Consider the following 23,054-nt stretch of genomic DNA (forward strand, 5'->3'; position numbering starts at 1 on the left):
ACACAAAAAGACAACAAGGAAACGAAAGAGGCTTTTCTGATTTACTCTCAGTGTGAATCTGTGTATCATCCTTTCAGTCCATATCCATTCTGCGTGTCTGAACAGAATTTTCCCAGTTTATTTCCACAAAACATACACGGATTGTTTTCTACAAAACTCATATTGTCAATTCGTATCTGTGTGTCATTTTGTATTCTTAACAGTACAATTCTTTGTGGTCCGTGTTGGTCAATGTACATTTCAGACATTTTATTTTTCAGGTCGGTAAAAGAAATGAAAAATTCATGTTGTGGTTTCAAATGCCAGATTTGCGAACTAGTGAACACGCGTGAACATTGTTGTGCTAAAGAATAGTTTATTCCCTCTTTGAACTACCTGAAATTTAGGTTTTTATGTCCTCCATATGTCCTGTTTAAATGCTGTATAAATCTCTGGTGGTGTCACAGTGTAAAAATTTTCAGTACACACGACAATAATATTGAATCTTGAACGTGTGACTCACTGTGCAGTGTTGAGAGAAGCAGTTTTGACCAACGCCACCTGACAATCGTGGACATAAAGGAAGCTGCGGGGAAGATGAAATCGGAAAGACTGCATCATTGAAGCTGTTTACAAATGTCATTGTCTAAACATTGAAAGACGGACTGACACACAGAGATATGTCTGCCAGTGATACTCTGTTTACATCATTCACATACACTTCCATTTTTTTTCAGGTTGTCATCCTCTTGTTCTTTCCTTAGGGACAAAATATAACTTAAACTTAAAATAATGTACTAAGGCAACAACCGTACACTAATCAATTAAAGTCGATGATAAATCCTTTATTATCCTAAAAGGACAGACAACTGGTGTGTAAAAACAAGCAACAAGCTAGACACGTACAATAGTCCATTATCAGTCTAGTCTAATACCAACCTGAGGCTTGTAAATCAAATCAAAATCATTTCATCATATATGAAATTGCTCCCTGGTGTCTTATAATGTGCCAGCTTAAAGTTATGTGCCATCTATTCCAGTGTAAAACATCATGAACATCGCCCAAAAATGCTGTTTTTGTAAATTTATAGCGAGTCACAATAAATGGCTAAGTTCAGAAAGAATCGTACAATAACTGACGACACACAGAATAGTGCGGCTTGTATGTTCACTTGCTGTGATGTGAAACAAGAAAAGCCTGCACGCATAAGAGAAACCGCAGCCTGACTTATAGAGTAGGAGAAAAGAGAAATATTTGAGGTCTACGAATACAATTTGGAATACAAACCTGTGGCAAGCAGGTTCCCATGTAGCTAGGGAGTAATAAACAGTCTTTATTAAGAAAGAAACACACACTGAAACATGCACATGTGTATATATATATATATATATATATATATATATATATATATATATATATATATATATATATATATATATATATATATACTGTATATATATATAAGCAGCACTATGGATGGCATTGACGCCACAGAAGCAGGCGTCTGCAAAAGAGGGCAATAAAAACTGGCCCCAAACAACTAATCCAGCCCTGGCTCGCATGCTTTTTCTGGCCTGTTTACAGAGCCGAGCTCTTCAGAGCAAGTGCACTCTGTTATTATCTCCATTAATTATCCCTCCATAGCTTCAGCCTCACAAATGCACACACACACACATACACTCACACACACTGGGCCCCAGCTGTGCATATTCTTAGCTTTGTTCCCTTGACCATTTTTATGGATTTGTTTGTGCCTGTTTGAGTGTGTGTGTATGCATATCATCGTAATTCCATGTTATTTTGTTTACCTGGATAAACCGGTGCTATAAATGTTCTTATCTTTACAGCTCAGAAGCCGTCTAATAGCGATACGAGGAACACTTTTTGTGTGCCGCGTAACGTCTTGTGAGCAGCAGCTGACCTTGCGTAGCAAGCTTGAAGAAGTACACACAGTAAAACAGAAAGCTGTGCCATATTTATTTATAAAAAGCTTGATGAGAGAGGATATGTATAGATATATGACAGTGATTCAGCAGAAGATGCAAATTAGACCAGCATAGATAGAACTACAAAGAGTGGTGGAGGTGGTGGATATGAAGGGAGGGTTGGAAAACAAAACAAAGGCTATCAGACTTGCCATAAATCTGCCAACTGAAATTTGTGTAGGTGTTGTGAACTTTGGAAGCCCCGCCTCCTTCTCCTGTCTCACCTTCTCAAGGTTTTTTCCTGTGTTTGTGGTGGATGAATAATACAATGATGTGGCACCCTCGCGTTCTGTCACGGTACATGGAAAGTTTTGAATTCGCTGAAACCTTCAGCCAAAAAAAGGTTTCGCACTGGTCAGCTCTCAGACACGTCCAAACAATTTGTGCAGCATTAATAATAAAAATAATCGAGACTAGGCATTACTCTTCTTCAGGGTTGCCAAGTCTGCTGTATAATAAAATACTTTTTTTTATTTATTTATCTGGCTCTGTATTAGTTTGAATATTTCTACCATAGCGAGATGGAGTAAACAAAAAACAAGGCAGGGAGAATAATCACTGAGTGATGGAGAGAAGGAGAGAGAGTGAGATGGAGACTAGAGGTAAATAAAAAAGGAAGAGAGTGCAAGAGCACACTAATAGAGCAAGAGCTGCCCGTCATGGGATTTTTCTAGCCGGTCACAAACAAGTGCTGTTGTTAAAACATCTTTACTGTGTCTTCACTGACCGCTAAGGCCACTTAGCAGCTGGTCTCATAAGAGCAGAAGCTGGAGATTCCCTTCCCTCCATATGTTAGGTTAGAAACTCAACTGATTCGACTGAAGATGTTGCTCTTTGTAGCGGGGGTAGCCTTCACCTAGACATGGGGGCTGATAGAGGAGAATACTGTGGTTTATTTTCGGCTCATGGACCACGATTCAATTAATGGATATGCACATAGAGCCTAATAATGCGCAACTGTGCTTCGGGTATAAATAGATACAATATTAAATTTACCACGGGATACAGTATGGGTCACTCGGAAACTGACATTATGTCATGGATTAATTACTGTAGAATGCCACACTACACTGCCTGGAAAAAAGGGCTATCAGTGGAAAAGCTGTGGTGCTCCAAGTGGATCCTTGTATTAATGCCTAATAAACAGGTTGATGTAAGCATTGGGCAAGATTTATGCATGAGTGCCTCTCTCAATTAGCCCTAAATCAGCAGCTGTTGAATGGCTAATTGAATCCTCCAGGTTGTAACTGTCATTGGCCCACGCTTATTGCCTCCCGGTCGCAATCACATTCTATTTTGCTGATTAATTGAGCTCTAGGACACCATAGCTCAGGAGCCAATGTGTCGCCACTCAGTGGTTTGAGAAAGTCAAGCAGCCAAGCTGACTAATGAAAACAGGCAGATCCCTTATAAGACGCCTTTCCCTATGACCAGGCTGGAAACAGTGTGATAGGTTCCTGTCAGTGTGGAAGAGCCAACGAAGCGGAAAGAAGCAAATCGACAGTGCGCAGCCTAAGCAAAGTCAATGAAGCACTCCGGCGGCCGAGTCTGAACTAAGATGGATCTTCTCACTGATCTTCTCCCCACTAACATCCCTCTTCTCTTCCACAGATAAGGCCTGCAAAAACTGCTCGTTCGGTGCTATCTGTGATGAGCAGACCCACCGTTGTGTGTGCCCAAAGGAGTGTGTGGGTTCCAAGCAGCCTGTGTGTGGCAGCGATGGCAACACTTACATGAACGAGTGCGAGTTGCACGTACACGCCTGCATCGAGCAGCTAGACCTCCATGTGGTGGTGCAGGGAGAATGCAGTGAGTACTTACAACAAAGCCGCTCCGCCGTTCATCATCTGTCATCACACACTCACTTACCCAAAAAAAAACTGACCTTCATAACCATGCAGAATGCATAAGGATCAGTATATATCACTAATGGCTCTATATTTATGCAGGTGCAAGTGTAAAGTAGAGATATACCTTTGACTCTTGCTTAGTACTAACAACTGGAGTTAACACGTCTCCACTGATGCCAGTGCAAGAAGTCTGCCGTTTAAAATCTACCAGCACAATGCTGTTTTGTCTTGAAATGCATCCTAATTAAATACAAATGGATTATCGTACCTAACTAATACAAACAATTCAGCTGTGGCTACTAAATGAGAATCAGATGCGGGTAGTGTGATTATGTATGAAACAACATAGAAAAGCAAATCAATTAAATTTTGAATAAAACAAATTCAATTCCAGGCTCAGAATTCAGAGATGTTAAAGAACATGTACAGTATTTTCCGCACTATAAAGCACACCAGATTATAAGGCTCAGTCTCAATTACGGGGTCTACTTCTGTACTTAACCCATACATAAGGCGCACCGTATTATAAGGCACACGAGTGAGTTTACAAGGGAGTTTAGTTGAACTTTATTCTACTATTTAACAACACACACACACTATTTTTTTTAATCAATATTCTCCCACAAATCCATCAAAGTCCTCATCTACTGTGTCTTCTTAACTTGGCGCAGTACATTTTCTTACTTCCTCCACATTCGAACCATAGATTCATTGATGTTGAATTCTTTCGCAGCTCTATTCCCATTTACAACCACGTAACTGATAGCCTGTAGTTTGAATTGTGCCTCGTAAGCATGTCTCTTCCCTGGTGCCATTTTTGGGGGATACCCACCGGAGGCGTGGCGGAGGTAAGCGTACGTACTGTACGTATTACGTAATGTTCTCTAATTGGTTTATCGCTGCCAGCGTACGTAGTGTATGTATTACGTCCCTGTGTCAGCGGGAAATGGTCTGACAGTCAGTGAAGCGGAGCGCTTACCAAAGTCGCACAACATTTTTACAGATTTTTGGAACTCAGTGCACACATAAGGCGCACCAGATTATTAGGCGCACGGCCGGTTTTTGAGAAAATTTAAGGCTCTTAGGTGCGCCTTATGTGCGGAAAATACGGTAAATAAATTGTTATTACTGTCACACGCATTTTCCCTCTCAGTACAAGGCACTCAGCTCACTTGTATCGTTCTTAATGTGCTATTGTTTCTATTTTGATGTGTACCTTTGCTTTGGATTTAGTCCTCTGTCCTCCATAATCATTATTACTATTATGATTACAATTACTAGCCAAACACTCGAATACGTTCAGACGTTCTTTGTTACACTTTAATTATTTTATCAGTTCCTACACTGCCGTTTCTTTGCCTGAACACAATAGTCGAATAGAATTTATTTCTAGTTTTCCGTATTATTTTGTCGCCTTATCGTTTTGTTTACGGATGTTAATTTTCTGGAGGTGACAACATGTGTATTGACCGCTGCTTTGAACCATGGTGATGAGTTTGTTCATGCGTATCCTGTTACAATAACAAACAGCCACCTGTTGTATTTCCTTCATCCTAATATTTTGATGTGATTTATAAAGGAAATCGTATGATAGTGTATATAACTATAGTGAGATGAGTTGACTTGATTGGCTGTCGCCTAACCACACCCTTTGATGATGTATTAACCGCAATCACAAAGAGAATGGATCTACCACATACACACACACACACACACACACTCCCACACCCTGATTTGAAGCCACATTTTTTTTACACTTGCATTACAATCAAGAAAATAGAGCCTTGCTATTCATACCATCATCTCTTTCATTCAATGCACATATCAGTTATGCGTGATTACAGTACATTCGGATGTAAACACATGGACGTCTCCTGCGAAGGAGTCTTGAATGTGAATGAGTGGTTGTTTATATATTGTGTTTGTATGCTTGTGTGTATATGTGTCTATGTTAACAGAGAACTGTGGCAGCACTGTGTGTAGTTGGGGTGCCCGCTGTGTCCAGAATAAGTGTGAGTGCCCTCAGTGTGAGGGTCAGCCCGATGCGCAGGTCTGTGGCACTGACGGCAAAACCTACACCAACGAGTGTGAGCTACGACAGACGTCCTGTCAGGAGAAGAAGAACATAGAAGTGGCAAGGCCTGGCAGCTGTGACGAAGGTACTCAGCTTATTTATATACTTTCGCTCTGTCCCTGTGTGACAGTGGGTGCTGGAGTGCATCTGTGTTCCAACAGGAATTGGAATTGTGGCAGTAACTTCAGTGTAACTAATATGTGTGGAAAGAGGGCAGACAGGCACAGACAAACACTAAGGTGAAAATCCCTATTATTGTCGAGCCTTTTTTAGAGTTGGCGTATGGTATGTTACCTAAGGCATGTCTGGATGAGCTCATCCTTAACAAGCTTGTTGCAGTCATTTAGGCATCACTTCATCAGCACACATTGACCTTTCATATTCGAAGCCTAGATGTTTTGTATCTGTCTCTCTTGCTGTCATCCTTAACAACCCATAGACGGGCAACCATCACATGTTTTCTCCTCTCTTCTTTCCTGCTGTCTCGTCACTCCATTGTGTTGTCTCCCTGAAGGCTGTGGAAACGTTGCATTTGGAGAAGTCAGGCCTGTATAATAGGCTTTTCCCAAAGGCCACGGTTTAGATGCTTTCAGCTTTCTGCTTCTGCTCTCGTCATATGACCGAGCTACAGCTAAGAAACTGTTCTAGCTCCAGGCTGTTCGCCTTTGTGTAGAAACAAAAGTGATGGACTACTGGGATGAGAGGAGGAAGAAAAGAGTTACTTTATCTAGGAGGGCCATATTTAGTGTTGACCTATAGCTTTCTCAAATCCCCCTGTGTTTGGGGATTGTGTTCCTCTGATATTATAGAGATATGTAATGTTATAAGACATTTTTAAACATGGGTAGAGTTCTTCACAATAACATACACTGCCTGCTCACCACCTGGATTTAGCCAGGCAAAAAGTTAAGAGCCTTGCATTGGATAAATACTGCACTGATTAATATGTTTCAGCTGACAACAGGTTATTGAGCTGACGTGTCTGTTTTCATGAAAAAATGTTATTCTGTTTCAGAGCCAAATTATCGGCCTGCAAAAAAACAACGGTAAAACTCACGGCTATGTATAATAGTGACAGTAAGAACACATACACATGATCAGAGTACTCAAGGGATTGGGATTAAACATGTTATGTAGCCTTAAGATAACCATTTATCAGTTTAACAAATCTGAAAAAAGGGCTTCAATTTGTTAGAGAGCGTAAAGATTGGACTCTGGAGCAACAGTAAAAGGTCATGTGGTCTGATGAGTCCACATTTACCCTGATTCAGAGTAATAGGCATACTGTATCAGGGTAAGAGGGGCAGATGATGTGATGTACCAATCTGGTCTAGTCTCTACTCTACAAGGCCAATGGTGCAGTATTATGATCTGGGCTTGTTTCAGATGGTCAGTTTTAGGTTTGCCATCGTTATGTGCCAAAACAATGAGGTCAGCTGACTACCTGAATGTACTGAACGACCAGGTTTAAACTCTATCTACATTAAGTTCGCAGCATTTCAGATTGGCCCAGTCTAATATAAATTCTTATATACATTTTTATAATTTTTCATGTGTAAATCCATTTAAAATCTCAAGCTTGAAACTTCTTTTTCCATGATTCAGCCACTACAGGACCCAACCCAGTTTCTTGAACATATTCACTTCTATGTAATATCGGGAAAGGCGCATAAACAAGTTGCAGCAACTAATATCAAGTCTAATTTTTATTTTTATTTTTTTTTCATTAATTGTGATAATAAAAGTAACTAGATTTGTAAAGTTCGTCGCAACAAACATTGATGTTGGCTTTGATGAGGCCAGTATTCGCAAAGGCCGGTGCTTTTTGGAGTCAAGTGGACATAAAACTTGTGAAATCTAGTGGAGAGCTAGGGTGCCAAAACATTTGGAGGCAAGTGGAGACGAGCATGTGACATCATCCGAAAACCAGTGACGCAATTCCCCTCCTTGGGCTGAGAGTTTTGATATGCCTTGTGCTAATGTTTTTGTTTTCACGTGACATCACGTGACATCATCACAATACCCGTGAGGCAGTTCCCCTTATTGTGCTGAGTGTTTTGATATGTCCATGTTGTAAAAAGTTTTTGATTTTGCATATATTGGGGGCGGGGCTGCAGGACAACCGAAAGGCCAGTCAGTACACCAATGTAAAACTTTGTTCAGAGTATCACCCTAAAGGAGTTGGCCAAGTTTGGTGTAGATTGTTCAAAAGCTTGCCGAGCTATAAACCTCCAAAGTTTATAATGGGAGTCTATGTGAAAAAAGGCCATTTTTAAACCCGGTACCGGAAGTACCGGTACTTGGATTGCTTAGAAAAGTAAAAGCAACAAACTTCAGACCAGGGTCTACAACATATCCAAATTTGGTGCATGTGGCTCGAAAGCCCTAGGAGGAGTTACTCTTGATACATTTTTGTCTAAGCTTAAATAGGAAAACAGAATGTTGGCTTCTACAAAGCTACATAATTAATACTAGTTTAAGTATCAAAAAGTAATTGAAGCTAATTTTTTTTAAAGTAACTTATTATCAGTCTGTCACAGTTCTCATGGGAAACATCGCACTCAGACCCAAACGTAGGATACAATAAAACACATTTATTCACAAAAGACATAAAACTAACATGACTCTATTTAACAACACTAAGCATATAAACACTCTCGACAAGAACGCAACATAAGCAATGATGAACAAAGACAGACAAACATGGAAGAGTATAAATAAGGCAACACATTAGGGCATAACGAGCAACCGTGGGACGGAGCACACAACCAAAACCAGAATCTCTGCCATCATCAACACCACCCCAATTCCCAGTGGCCTGACAGAGAATTGTCCCAGAAGTTCCTAACACAGTCTTAATGCCCTCATACTATTTGAATGGCTGCTAACCACATTTTGTGTGCTACAAAATAACTTTTATTATGTTAAAGGACAAATCACACTGCAATCGTGGAATCACACTTTTTTTTTGATGGCACATCAGAACCCAAGGTCACTCTTCCTGGATGTCGACGGTAGAAAATATTTTCATATTAGAGCAAAAGGCATCAGAAGTGCAGAGGTGATCCCTGTTTATTTACGTTCATTAGTTACAGAAAAGAAACGAGAGTGCTACTTCTCTCTTTTACTTTGCGGTAATGAAAAATGACGGTGTTCCCTACATTTGGCCGCACTGGGAAATTTATCACCTGTTTAATTTCACACTCCACTAAGCTTAAGCTTAGCCTCTTTGTAGACACTGACAAAGTGGCGGGTGAGAGCAGTGCATCACCTCGGAGCTTCCTCCCCTTTTTAATAGAATACACATTTGCTAAATAGGATTATGTGTTTGCAAATATCGAGGGGATACACCTGAATAGGGTGAAGCATCAGTAAGAAACTCACAGGGCTTGAGTTGAAGATATGGTTGCTTAGGAGAGGAGGAGAGATGAAGAAGAAAGCGCTGGCATGTGATCGTTCATCCTACAGCAAGTATCTTGTCTTTAGACACTGCACGGCTGCTGTGCTGGATGGTACACGAATGTCAATCAGTCTTTATGTCGGTTGAGTTTTATTTGCGCTAACATCCTGTCCAACCCCTTATTGCGCTGCGGGTGACGAATGACCGGCAAACAATAGGTAAACAACCTCCCGGAGCATACGTCATGAATGCCAGGCTGTGCGTCAGCTATGCACGTGTGATGGATGTTGATCTCAACTTCCTGCCAGAGAGAACAACAAGGTTCTACCAAGGAGGATTTCTTACTCCCACCAAGTGGACACGTACATCTGAAGGTCGCTACACCACTACCACCACCTGCTTCATTTTTTTCTTGCCAACTTTTTTATTTGTTTACTTGTTCTTCTTAATGGCAATAACCTGCCTAATGGACCCTCGTTAGGACGTGATGGAGTGAACAGGACGAGGAGAGCCTTTTGAGAGTAGCTGAGGCAGACAACTATGGATTCTGGATCTGCTAATAGAAAGGTTTGTCTGCAGTGTCATCAAAGTGGAAAAACTAATTACTGCCATGTTTACCACTAGCTTTCCAGAGTTTATATTTATGCATTTTAAATGTGTGTTTTTTTTTTTTCATCCTAATGCATGAGCAGAATACGCCTGCACAAGCACCCTTACTCTGAAGCTGCTTTAATCGTTTTTTGTTGGTTTTTTTTAACTCGGCCTCCAGAGGACGGTTAACATGTAATGTGGGTGGAATGCTCGAAAGCACAACTTTTCCAAAAAGTGCCAAGTGACATCAAGCTTTTTTTTTTTCCATGCAAGACCAATCAGGTCACCGATTAGGGAGCAGGCAAGAAAAAAACAATGGCGCGCAGGACAAAGTTCCTCCAGCGAATATATTGAGGTGGTCCGGGAAAACATGTTGAACTTGGCTCTGGAAAGCAGCCAAAAATCTGGATCCTGAACAAAGTTTTTTCCCTGTAACATCCTCTGACATCTCTTCTTTAAGACGCTAAAAATATATTTTACCCAAACAACTTGGAAATATTTTTATTTAGTCTACTTTCTAACCTTGCCTTGGCTGTCTGCCAGGCAAGAAGCCAGTTTAACAAACACAGCAATGTGTAATTGTGCAATGTGAAATGTGTAAATGTGTTTCTCACCTTTCACTTTTACTGCTGGTTGAGGTATTTCAAAATGAAACCATCTGTCTCAGAACTATATTTATATACTTAATATTCTGAATTTGAAGGTTTTCCAACAAATATAGAGACATTAACAACAAACAAAGTGATTTTATTGACCAGAAAAGCAAGGTTTCAATCTCAGCAAAGTTAGGATCAATAGTCCTGATCTATTGTGGTTAATAAACCTAGATAGATAAGATAACAGGACAGGTTTCAGCTCTCCGTTGTGTTTCCCGATGAAACTAGTGACTCTCAACGCCTGTATTTTACAGTATTCGGATGGACGCGTGATTCAAGTTCAAGACTCAAATCATCTTGAGGCTTAGGTTTTATCTTCTGTACAGACTACTGTACAGAACGGTTGATGTTTCCATGTAGTGGTCAGTGTTCTAAGCTAGTAAGTCTAAACAAATTTCCTGTAGCAGTGTGTGATAAGAAGCCATGACGGCTCCTGTGGTCCGGCCCTGCTGTACAACACATGCACTCTTTAATCAGAGCCAAAGTATTCACAGCATGAGCTGCTGTCAGTGTGCTGGGACCATTCAAATCATTGTTGAGGTATTTTTTTTTTTTTTTGGCAACAACATTTCATAATGCTTCGATTTATCAGTGCCTTTCACAATTTTTTTGAATGTTTGCTTTTATCTAACAATAATCTCCTTTATGCTACAAAACTGCCTAATTAGATTAGCATCACTAATAGCATCACACTCTGTAGCTGAAGCGTGATGCATGCGACGAGACTTATTTGCTCTGTGTATCTGGGCGAGCAGATTGCTAGGGCTGAGTGCTTTTGTTGTTTTTACATCTGGTATAATAAACTCAATACTCTCTCTTTTTTTTTTATTTTGCTAACACAGCCACATCATGATCTGCTCTGTACTCCATTTCAAATGCTTTATGTTAAGTGGCAGTTCCACCAGCAGTGTATTGATTCCCTTCACTCCGAGCAAGCTCACCTCTTCTCACACACAAATGAGTGTTATGAGTGTTACGAACTTACCGCAGCTTTACCTCCTACAACCTTTTACACTCCATATCTAAGCGCCTCACTCAAGTTTTGTGTTAATCGAATGGCAGGGATTTAGCGTGTGTTTAACCTGAACTAGCAGCTGTTAAGGATTTAAGAAAGAGACATCAATTTAGCCGGATTTCTCCAAAAAACTGTCCACTGGCTGTAACATTAATGTGTGATGATAGAGTCAAGGGTGTAATGCCTCCTCTGAGCTTACGTAGTTGGCTAACGAGCAGTCGTTTCCATTAAATACCGATGGAAAATTGGCTTTTACGAGACACCTCAAATCAGGCTCGTTTGGAGGGCGCTCTTGGGACATCTTACTTTTCCGTATGGTAATCTTCCATTTTGATGGAGAGCATGTACAGTATGTAGATTTGCCCTTCAAGCTTTCAGGCTCTCTGAGCTCAAGCTGATGCTAATTACAGCTAATACAATCCTTTCATCGGGATATTAAGCCACTGAATCAGACCTTGCCAATGATTTCCTGTGGAGTCAGAGAGAGTGCTCATATTTCCCAATTAGTCTCTGTATTTGAAGCGGAAGCCTGCTTTGAATGAAAATTTATAATACTTTGTATTTTTCGCTATTTAAGATTCCATTCCAAAAATAGTCGTATTGCATTTTGAAGAAAATGATTATTATGGGTGGATTTTGCAAACTTTTTTTTTGTTTGTTTAATAGATCCTTTGGTCACAGGAATGTCACTACCAATAACGCTAAAGCTACACATTTATATTTATAACTAAAGTTTCATTTAAATTCAAGTAACATGGTTGTAGACTTAAAAAATGACCATATCTGAGCATAAATTAGCTTTATGTCAGTGACTGAATTTAACAACATATAACATCTACCACAGTTTTAACATTGCTGTCGTTCTTCTCCTTCTGGCTGCTTGCTTTAGGTGTTAATTTGATTTTCAGACCTATGATTTTATTCAGGCTTGGGCCCTGCACTGAGAGCTTTTAAAACCACCGGTGATTGGGTTAGTTCCCTTCCTGGGAATTGATCTCAGGGCCATAGTGGTGAGAGCACTAGAGATTCTTGTAAATGATTTAGTTAATGAAAAAAAAAAAAAACTTGAAACTGAAAGCAGAATATGTAAAAACTAATGGACTGAGAAATTGTCTATTACAGTGTAGTTATTAACAACAGAAATCTCATTCAGGATCAGTGGCGTTATTGAAGAGTTAACATGATGCTCGAGATTGTTGGATTTATAGCCATGAACTAATTGTTGGGTAACTCTTTCATGTATGTCGTTTATCCGGACTACAAGTTATGTTCACCACTAAAATGCAAATACAAGCCAGTCACAAGGCATATTTATCTCTCGGTCACTGTCTCGTTTCCAGACACAGCAAGTCCTTGAATGCGTGTCATTGTGAATTCAGTCATGCCAACACAGACATTCAATTTCAGATCACACAGGAGGGCATTTGCTGTACCGAGTAATTTCCGTCTGCCCTGGGCTGTTGTGCAGCACCGGATGCTTTAGTCTCTCCTTGCCTTATGGTTCTTTCCTCTCTCTTCATCATCAATGCCACCTCTTTATTTCTATATTCCAGTTTGAACTGGTATAGCTCTGGGACATTTTCAGTGTAGTGAACGTCCTCTTGCACCTTCATTTCTCTCAATAAAGAGTCAAAATATAAATAAATTTCAACTACAAATGACTTATTGTGTGAAGACTGGATCTCGCTGTGGGCTATAGCAATAACACAAGAGCCTGTCATGGTTTGTGGGTGGGGCTTCAGTACAAATATGACTCACAGTCACAGTTATATAAAGAAGAATGTATATTTTTGGTAACAAGGATGCACTGTCAAATTGACCTTATCATTGGAAATAAAGAAAAATCGATGTTTGTAATGACTTTCGTTTTACTTTCCTTTCTCCCGTGATCTTCAGGAAAATCAGATAATGCACCTTCCTGTGCATTTGACTGTATAGAATGTGTTCAGGTAAAAGGGTTGAGTGAAAGTTTATCTACAATACACTTTTTTTTGATAATCTGTAGTGGATACTATGAGGAAAATGATGTTCCAAGCATGCGATGTTAAATAGATTCACACCAGGGGTAGACTGGCCATCTGGAACACCGGGAGATTCACGCTGGGCAGCTGAGCAAAGTGAGCTGACCTGCTGCTATGGAAAAAATACTTAAAAACATAATAGGAATAATTATATTGTGTCGCCTTTCTTTTCTGTGTAGGTGAGTTGCTGGGGCGAAGGCAGGGTTTTGTATGTCATGAGTTTTAGTCTGATCAATTATATATCTTGGAACACGCCCCCTTTCATGTCTAATCACACAGACAGTAAGATTAATTTCTATGGATGAAAATGAGAAGAATAGGACAGGTTTAGCTGAAAATCTCCACCAAAAAGGTTTAATGTGGGTTTACGGTAAACTCTGCAGACATGATCATAGCTGACTTTGATGCCCTTCAGATGTCGATTCATGTTTGTGCAGAAAACAAAGTTTCGCAGGATTTGTTACAGCTGAGCTCTGTCACACTGTACATTTATTTTTGTTTGACTTGATAGGTATATATTTATTTATAGTGTTTTATAGCATTGATGTTTCTATTTTGTGCAATCAGTGTTAAGAATTGGTCTAACCATCAATGAATGGTAAGAATTTCCTGCTGTGTAGCTTTTACATGCTTTCAATACTTTTAAGGCAGGGTCTCCGAAATTTGAAAGCCAATGTTGACATTTGAAATCACCAAAACAAACCCGCCCCTAACCCGAACGGGTCCCACCCCTGTATTGATAGCTCCGCCCACACATACATACGTAACCCAGGCAAATAATGGAAAGAAATGTGTCTTTATCATAGCTGAAGGGAAGAACAATACGATTGCAGATAAACAAATAAGCAAAGCATAATCATGCAAAGGACGGCATATATTAGTTCTGTGGAACAAAGCAAAACCAACGTTACTCACCTATCGAGAAGGAAAAAAATTGAGAAAAAGTTGAATTTCCTGAGTCAATAACTCCTGAGCTAAACGCTGTTACTACACAAATAACACCTTTTTCTATCGTAGTGATGTAGAGAGGCAGCTACAACCGAGTTTTGTTTCAGGCGTTATTGACTCGGGAAACTCGAATCTGTGAATATGTGACTTCCCGCTCCTTCAGTTCTCTCCAGCGCTGGAAAGCTGATCCTATATTAACACGTCCTACTTCTTGCCTTATCGTAAGCCTTTCTTCGCTTTCTTTCTTTGTTTTTATAATCCATGTCAATGTTAAAACCGCTTTCTGCTAATGTCACACATGCGCTCTGAACACTCTCTCCACCCATATTGATAAGCCCCGCCCCTTTCTGCTCATTGGCTACACCTTTGTTTTGATTTGTGTTTTGATTTTTGTTTATTATCGGCCCGACTCTGAAGACCCTGCCTTTAAGCCTGCAGTATCAGTGTGAACAGTTTTGACTTTTGCATTTTTTAGAGGGGGAAAAAAACTTGAATGTAATGTAATAAAAGTATTGCGATGAATCAGTATTGTTGCTGTTCATTTATTTTGTCTCCTGTTTCATGATTGGCCATTTATCTCACATTTTCAGCAGTGCCTTGAGTTCGATGTTTCAACGGATGCTACTCGCCGTGTAAAAGTACTTCATCAGCCAAGCGCATATTAATTTTTTGCAGCAAATACTGCAGATTAAAAAAAGTTGTTTGAAAGCATCAAGGATGTTTTTTGTTCTTTATTAGTAGGCAATGTGCTGCATTAAGATATGCAAATGCGTGTCTGTGTTTGTGAGGTCCCCTGTGTCTGTGTGTCTTTGTGTCTTCATGCTTTGTTTGTGTCACTTCCTAGTTAATCCGAGCTATTGTTGTGGAGGGTTTTCTCTTTTTTTTCTAAAATGCTGGAAGTATGATGGAAGTATGATGGAAGCGTGTAACTGTGTTTTTGCAGACTGCGGGTCTGGAGGCTCAGGCTCCGGGGTGGAGGCGTGCGAACAGGAACGATGTCAGAATTTCGGAGGCTCATGGGATGAAGACAGGGAGGATGATGGATGTGTGTGTGACTTCATTTGCCAGAACGTGCCTCGGAGTGAGGTGTGTTGCTTTTCAAGTTGCAAAGAGAAATTCCAGCAGTTCTCGAATCTTGATTATTAGATTGCATCATTCTGTCTTTATTCTTTGCAGGTCTGTGGGACAGATGGTAAAAACTACAGCAATGAGTGTGAGCTAAAGAAAACTAGGTGTGAGAAGCAGGTGGATCTGAGGCTTCATAGCCAAGGCCCATGTATAGGTATGTAACCTGCATTTTTCTTTTCCCTGTGTTTACTTTCTCTGGAGATTAGTACGACAACACGCTAACTGGTGGTGAAATAGCAGGCTGTTACTCGACCACTAAAGCTGAATGTAAGCATTGTGCCTTTTTGAGCTTCAAGAGGCTTGTGTACTCCAGAGCTGAACACAGTCAGATAGAGAGAAAGAGAGAGAGAGAGAGAGAGAGAGAGAGAGAGAGAGAGAGAGAGAGAGAGAGAGAGAGAGAGAGAGTGGGATCAGAGCAGAGTGATTCCCTCAGGCCTTCAGTAGAGCTTCATTCTAAACTCACTACACACCGCATATACATTCTTGTGCATACGCTCTATATTCCTCTGCATTCCTGTCTCTTTTTCCATTCCCTTCATCCCTGTTGTCTCTCTGCTTTCTCCCATTCCATATTCCTCTTCTTATCTTTGCTCCCTTTAACTTTTTTGCACTAAAGCCGCTCAGGCCTTCCAGCCAGGCTCAGTCATGCTTCTGTGGCAGCCGTGAAAAATCAATCCTTTTTGGAGAACTTTCCACCAGTGCAAAGACCTTTTGGCTGCCTCCTCCTCCTCCTCCTCCTCCTCCTCCTCCTCTTCCTCCCAGTGGCCAAGCACAGATCAATGGAAATCTCTTTGGGCTTCTGCAGTTGATATGCATCAAGTCACTTGACTTTGCCCACATGCTGACCGCAAGAGCTCTGAGAGCACAAGAAGCCCTTGAGAGAACATGGCTAATTTGGCTAATTAGAAATTAGCTCTCGGTGACCCCAAGACAGCAATAGTCAAATCGCCCTTGTTGAGCTGCTAGGACATGGTCCTAATTCTGATTTAGGAATATACTCCTCACTCAGATTGTTCAGATTTGATCTTGTGTCTTGGCACCGTGGCTGATCAGTTTCTGATATAAAAACGTTCATTCATGTACTAACAGGATTAATGATGCAGTGACTTACCGCTACGTATTCGCTAATTATCGGCTCTAATTAATTTTTCGCTAGTTCAAAGGCACTGTAAGTAATTGCATTGTCTTTGTAGTGCGCAGCCACACAATTGTTAGATCAGAATAGAAGAAGTAGTTGGATTAACATTGCTCTCATCTGTTATTGGCCATTTTAGTGCAAATTGCCAAATTGTTGACAAAAAAACTGACAACAGTATTAAATGTTTACTTTTTAAGCTGCAATATGGTTAGGCTTAATATCGTATATGTGTTGAAAAAAAACAAACTTCTTAACCTTCCTTCCATCAGTGCATCGCTCCTTATAGATCCTGTTATAGCAATAAGACCTGAATGGCTGTAACAGGCAAGGTGAATGTAGAAGGAAGTGTGGAAAAAATGACAAAAATCCTTCCACGAAAATAACGTCAGGAGAAGAAAGTATGAAATTAAAAGGTTGCATGTGATAATAGGGCCAGTGCAGCAGGGAAAGGTTTAATGAAGTGTGTCCGAAGCCCATCTCTGGTGCTGGGAAATGGCACGGCGACTCATCACCATTAGAACGGTGTAATTTATAACACGTTGGTTGCTCAACCAAACGGCAAGCTGCAAACACACCGAAAACTAAAGATCTGCTGATTTCTCCATTGCCCAAACCTATTCGACTCAATGGCCTAGATAGATAGGGTAAGACAAAAAAAAAATAGACCATCTGGTTTCTACTAAACTGTAGTCAGATTTTTAGTTCTTCCTTTTGATCTTTTTTCTTTTAGCTGGGTATTAAATCTAGGCTTAATCTACTGTTGATTAGATTAAGGCTAATGCGGTTCACACATACAGTACATGATGTCTAAAGGACTAAAGGGAGTCATCACACATGCTGGATTTCTCTTTATGACACCTTAAGCCATTTAGCTTAGTATCATTTGTTAAACAGAAGTAAACGTTTCAGAAACTTAGCCAAATCACTTAGTAAAGTCTTTACATCAAGCAGTAAAGATGGTAGGTATTTATATACAGCATCAGGCAGTAATGTGTACACCTAAGCAACAAGGCACTGTAGAACAGCCATCAGTTCTTTATCTAAATCTAAGTGTCAGGTTGTTGACTAAATGAAACGGTCCACACAGACAAATTGACTTTTGCTTGAAAGAGTGATGAATTTAGTCTCAAGGGAAAATGCTTCATATAGTGCAGATATACAGTCAGGTTAATGAATATGTGGCCATTGGCTTCTTGGTTTTGTTTTAACAGAATACTGTACCACGGTATGTTGGAGTTCAATAATGAATCTAAGCTCAAATTCAGTGTGAGACAGAATAATATGAAGAACAACATAGAAATGACAGCATTCCCCTTTTTTTAACAGACCAAATAGAATTGGACACACTAACATCCTCGTAAAATAATTGACCATTTTTAGTTCTTTAGTTAAAATGCCCAATCCTTTTATTGTCAATGACCCATATTCATCACCACACACTGGGTTTCTTCCCTGGTGAAGTTAGACATTTACTACAGCTGCCTTCTGTGCCTTCTTGTTCTTGGGGGCAATTTGCCTTCAGTTTTGCCTTCAGTAAGTGCTCAATTGGATTCAGGTCAGGTGACTGACCCGAACATGGCCGTAACAATCTCTGTGTGTTCAGTAGACAGCATGCACTTTGATCTCATTCACATTATTTACTTTTAACTCCCAATTTGCTCTTGTAGAACCTAAAATAACAAAAACTTTGAACATTATTTTTTTAATTTCACAGCAGGTTCCTCCACTGGGATCATAATCCCCAAATCATAATGGGGAGTTTTAGAAAATCATTCCTTCACTCTAACACTGTATAACAGCTCATCTCTGTGTAATAGATGAACACACTACTGCACAACCATCTGTACACACTGTTTATGTCAGACACATACAGTACACATTGTACTGACACTTACACACCCGCTCCCGAAATGATCTATCTATCTATCTATCTATCTGTCTGTCTATCTATCTATCTATCTATCTATCTATCTATCTATCTATCTATCTATCTATCTATCTATCTATCTATCTATCTATCTGTGTGTCTATCTGTGTGTCTATCTATCTATCTATCTATCTATCTATCTATCTATCTATCTATCTATCTATCTATCTATCTATCTGTGTGTCTATCTATCTATCTGACTGTCTGTCTGTGTGTCTGTCTCTGTCAGTATTTCTATCTATCTATCTATCTATCTATCTATCTATCTATCTATCTATCTATCTATCTATCTATCTATCTGACTGTCTGTCTGTGTGTCTGTCTGTCAGTATTTCTGTCTGTCTATCTATCTATCTATCTATCTATCTATCTATCTATCTATCTATCTATCTATCTATCTATCTATCTATCTGACTGTCTGTTTGTCTGTGTGTCTGACTGTTCAATCTATCTATCTATCTATCTATCTATCTATCTATCTATCTATCTATCTATCTATCTATCTATCTATCTATCTGACTGTGTGTCTGTCTCTGTCAGTATTTCTATCTATCTATCTATCTATCTATCTATCTATCTATCTATCTATCTATCTATCTATCTATCTATCTGACTGTCTGTCTGTGTGTCTGTCTGTCAGTATTTCTGTCTATCTATCTATCTATCTATCTATCTATCTATCTATCTATCTATCTATCTATCTATCTATCTATCTATCTATCTATCTATCTGACTGTCTGTTTGTCTGTGTGTCTGACTGTTCTATCTATCTATCTATCTATCTATCTATCTATCTATCTATCTATCTATCTATCTATCTATCTATCTATCTATCTATCTATCTGACTGTCTGTCTGTGTGTCTGTCTGTCAGTATTTCTGTCTGTCTATCTATCTATCTATCTATCTATCTATCTATCTATCTATCTATCTATCTATCTATCTATCTATCTATCTATCTATCTGCCTATCCACACAGTGTAAGCTTTAAGCTGTGTGTATGATGCCCTGTGATGTTGGGTGTATTCCCATAATCCACTACATACCTGTACATACCTGCTATCTTGTGGTTCTTGAAATAAAAAATGAATGAATAGATATTAATATATTCATGATTGCACTTTTGCATGCCGTTTCTATTTAGACACCAAACCAGCAGTGACATTTAAGATTGTGTGTAATATCATGCTGACTGTGGGGATAATTGCTGTACTAATAGTTATTACAGTTACAGTAAAAAGACATTTTACTGTCGAGTCCATCAGCACCGTTCTCACTGTGAACTGCGATAGCCCTGTTCACTGTTTTAGACATTAGGAAAGGAAAAAAGTGTGTGTGAAGTTGCTCCACTGTAAAGCATAGCTCAGCACTGTTGTATATGTGTGTATGACACACACTATCCCAGTGAAGAATAAATGCAAACAACAGGTCCCTGAGGATGTGTCAAATGTCAGCCACTCCGTATTCACCGAGCTGCCTGGTGCATGTTTCCGTGCTCAATAATGGCATAATTCTTTTTCCCAGTGATTTTGAATTGTAGTCTGGAGCTGTAAATAGAACTGTTATCTTGTCACCAGACACAGACTTCTGCTCCTCCAGCACTTTTTATTGTGTGGCTTTAAATTGCATTTCTCTCCTGATTGCTTAGTCTAATTTGTCTTAAAAAAGAATGCTGTGAATCATTCAACATGTTTCCATTGCCTGTCTTTTCAACATTCCTCTTGTTTTGTTTTGGGGTTTTTTTCCCCCCAGCGATGGAGACTCTGCCTGGTATGATCAGTGCAACACCCTGCAGCGAGACTGTGTACGGATGTTGTAAAGACAACAAGACTGCGGCACTGGGCGTCGATATGGCAGGATGTCCCAGTACGTCTCACAAGTGAATTTATTACATATTTCCCATAACAAGACCTCAATAACCCCAAGTATAAAATTAAGCCTAGACATTTTAATCAACAGTTAATCATTACAGATTTCTTTTCTGTTAACAATAGGGATGCTGAAAACTTGAATATCGTTGAATATCTGAAAACTTGAATATCATTGATACTTATCTGATTGTTTAAGTGCTACTAAGCTAAAAAGAAAATTTTGATTTAAAAAAATAAACAAAAAATTCACTTCAGGAAAACTGCTGGGGAAAAAAACTAGACATAAGAGCCATAGGTTATTTGTTATTTATTTAAACCTTTATGTGGAAAATATAAAATGCGATACAAGTTTATTATTAATATAAATAAAAAAACTCAAATGCAATAAAAAAAAAACCTCAAATGCAAAAAAAATAAAAAATCAACAGTAAAAAAAAAATCAACAGTAAAAAATGTGTTTGTTTGTTTGTTTCTTGTTAGTCTCATGCTATTTGAGTGCACTGCGTGACTCAGTACTGACAGTATGTATTTGTGTGCAGGTAAGTGTCACTGTAACCAGTACGGCTCATACGGAGGGACATGTGACCCCAGCACAGGTCAGTGCTCCTGCAAGCCCGGAGTCGGAGGTCTAAAGTGTGACCGCTGTGAGCCCGGCTTCTGGAACTTCCGCGGCATCGTGACAGAGAAAGCGAGCGGCTGTACACGTAAGCCAGCTTTCCTTCCTTCTTTCACCACTCTGACTCAGTGTCACTCAGTTTCTTTGTAGAGATTTAGATTCTATTCGTCAGTCCTCGAGCCTGTTCACACTTGTTGGTCTCGGTGTGGATTGGTGTTGACTGAGAAACGTTCTGCTTAAATCACTTTAGCTCTGTCGCTGTGCAAATTCAGACGCCCAGGCGTATCTCTTGAGCTTTGACAGTGATTTTTATTGACTGGGGCGTTTGAGAAGTGGAAGCTTGAAGGAAGTCTGTGCTTATGCACGGTTGACCTGTGAAGTCTGCCTGTAGAGCAGCGAGAATATTAGTGCGGCTCAGTAGAGGTGGAAAACAAGCATCGATTTTGTGCAGCGTGAGTGAGGTGGTTTGTATTGTCCCACAGCTGGTCAGGGGGTTAGTCTGTGTGTGTGTGTGTGTGTTTGTGTGTGTGTGTGTTTGTGTGTGTGTGTGTGTGTGTGTGTGTGTGTGTGTGTGTGTGTGTGTGTGTGTGTGTGTGTGTGTGTGTGTGTGTGTGTGTGTGTGTGTGTGTGTGTTTTGCTCCTCACATTCTCACCCTAGAGGTACATGACCGTCCAATGAACCTGCATTGCCTTCAGCCGTGGCTTTTGGTGCAGTCTAGAGGTCATGGAGCAAACCTGACTTTTTTGGTGTGTGTGTGTGTGTGTGTGTGTGTGTGTGTGTGTGTGTGTGTGTGTGTGTGTGTGTGTGTGTGTGTGTGTGTGTGTGTGTGTGTGTGTGTGTGTGTGTGTTTAGTGCAATTCAATTGAGTGCTCAAGAAATCTAATAAAAACTGCTCAGCCTGTTTTTCCCCCTCCCTCCTCTCTTTCCCTTTCCATTTGTGTCTCTGTCTGTATGTCTCTCCCTCTTATGTTTCAATCTCTCTCTCTCTCTCTCTCTCTCTCTCTCTCTCACTCTCACTCTCACTCTCTCTCTCTCTCTCTCTCTCTCCAGCTTGTAACTGTCATTCAGTGGGCTCTGTGAGGGATGACTGTGAACAGATGACAGGCCTCTGCTCCTGTAAGACCGGAGTGAAGGGCATGAAGTGTGACGTTTGCCCCGATGGCAGCAAGATGGCCACCAATGGCTGTGACAAAGGTAAAATAAACCTCTCCCTACACCAGCTGCTTCTGCACACACTGTCAGCAGAGGCAATCCTGGAGGGACACACACACACACACACACACACACACACACACACACACACACATACCACTGTCTCTCATCTCTCAGCTTTACCTGACAGGTTCTGGGATTCTATTTCCTTGTGGGCTTTTAATGAGACTAAATGTCATTTGTCTAGCTGTAACACAAAACGCTCTTGCACCATTGCTGTTATTAATTGCAGAAAATCACACATTTGATTGTTGAACACTACTACATAGGTATCACGATGCATTCTCCAAATCCAACCTCTTGTTTAACAAGGTGTCTTTCAAATTAGAAATCAGATGTGAGGCAAATTTGCTGCGCCCTGATGTGCGCCCGCAACATCAGCTCGTTTCTGTGTGTAATTAGAGCCCCACTGTCAGATATTGACAGGACTGGAAAAGTCAGGTGCTTAATGAAGCCAGTGCTGTGAGTTGGGATGCAGCCAGATGAAAGCACTCACATGAAAGCTGAGAGGGGAGAGAGATCCTGCGGGAAACCTCTCACTGCAGTCTTAAACTGGGACGCCGGAGCAAAGAGCATGTCCTTAATTGTACCTGATTGTGCCCAGGAAACCTGCTAGTGAGAGGTGAAATTATTAGTTTGGTG

At 40.2% G+C, this 23,054-nt stretch overlaps 1 protein-coding gene across 9 annotated transcripts in view; it reads left to right on the top strand.

The window, feature by feature from the left end:
- agrn (agrin) overlaps positions 1-23,054 on the top strand; it is a 225,661-nt gene that overhangs the window by 159,736 nt on the left and 42,871 nt on the right. For all 9 annotated transcript variants that reach the window (XM_047806904.1, XM_047806911.1, XM_047806908.1 and 6 more), the window contains 7 exons: positions 3,577-3,774; positions 5,774-5,974; positions 15,464-15,606; positions 15,697-15,802; positions 20,465-20,578; positions 21,123-21,287; positions 22,251-22,394. In XM_047806904.1, the coding sequence (XP_047662860.1) occupies positions 3,577-3,774; positions 5,774-5,974; positions 15,464-15,606; positions 15,697-15,802; positions 20,465-20,578; positions 21,123-21,287; positions 22,251-22,394 (1,071 nt within the window). The remainder of the gene's footprint in view (positions 1-3,576; positions 3,775-5,773; positions 5,975-15,463; positions 15,607-15,696; positions 15,803-20,464; positions 20,579-21,122; positions 21,288-22,250; positions 22,395-23,054) is intronic.

Source organism: Tachysurus fulvidraco, chromosome 23 (genome assembly GCF_022655615.1).
Source record: "Tachysurus fulvidraco isolate hzauxx_2018 chromosome 23, HZAU_PFXX_2.0, whole genome shotgun sequence".
Lineage (NCBI taxonomy): Eukaryota > Metazoa > Chordata > Actinopteri > Siluriformes > Bagridae > Tachysurus > Tachysurus fulvidraco.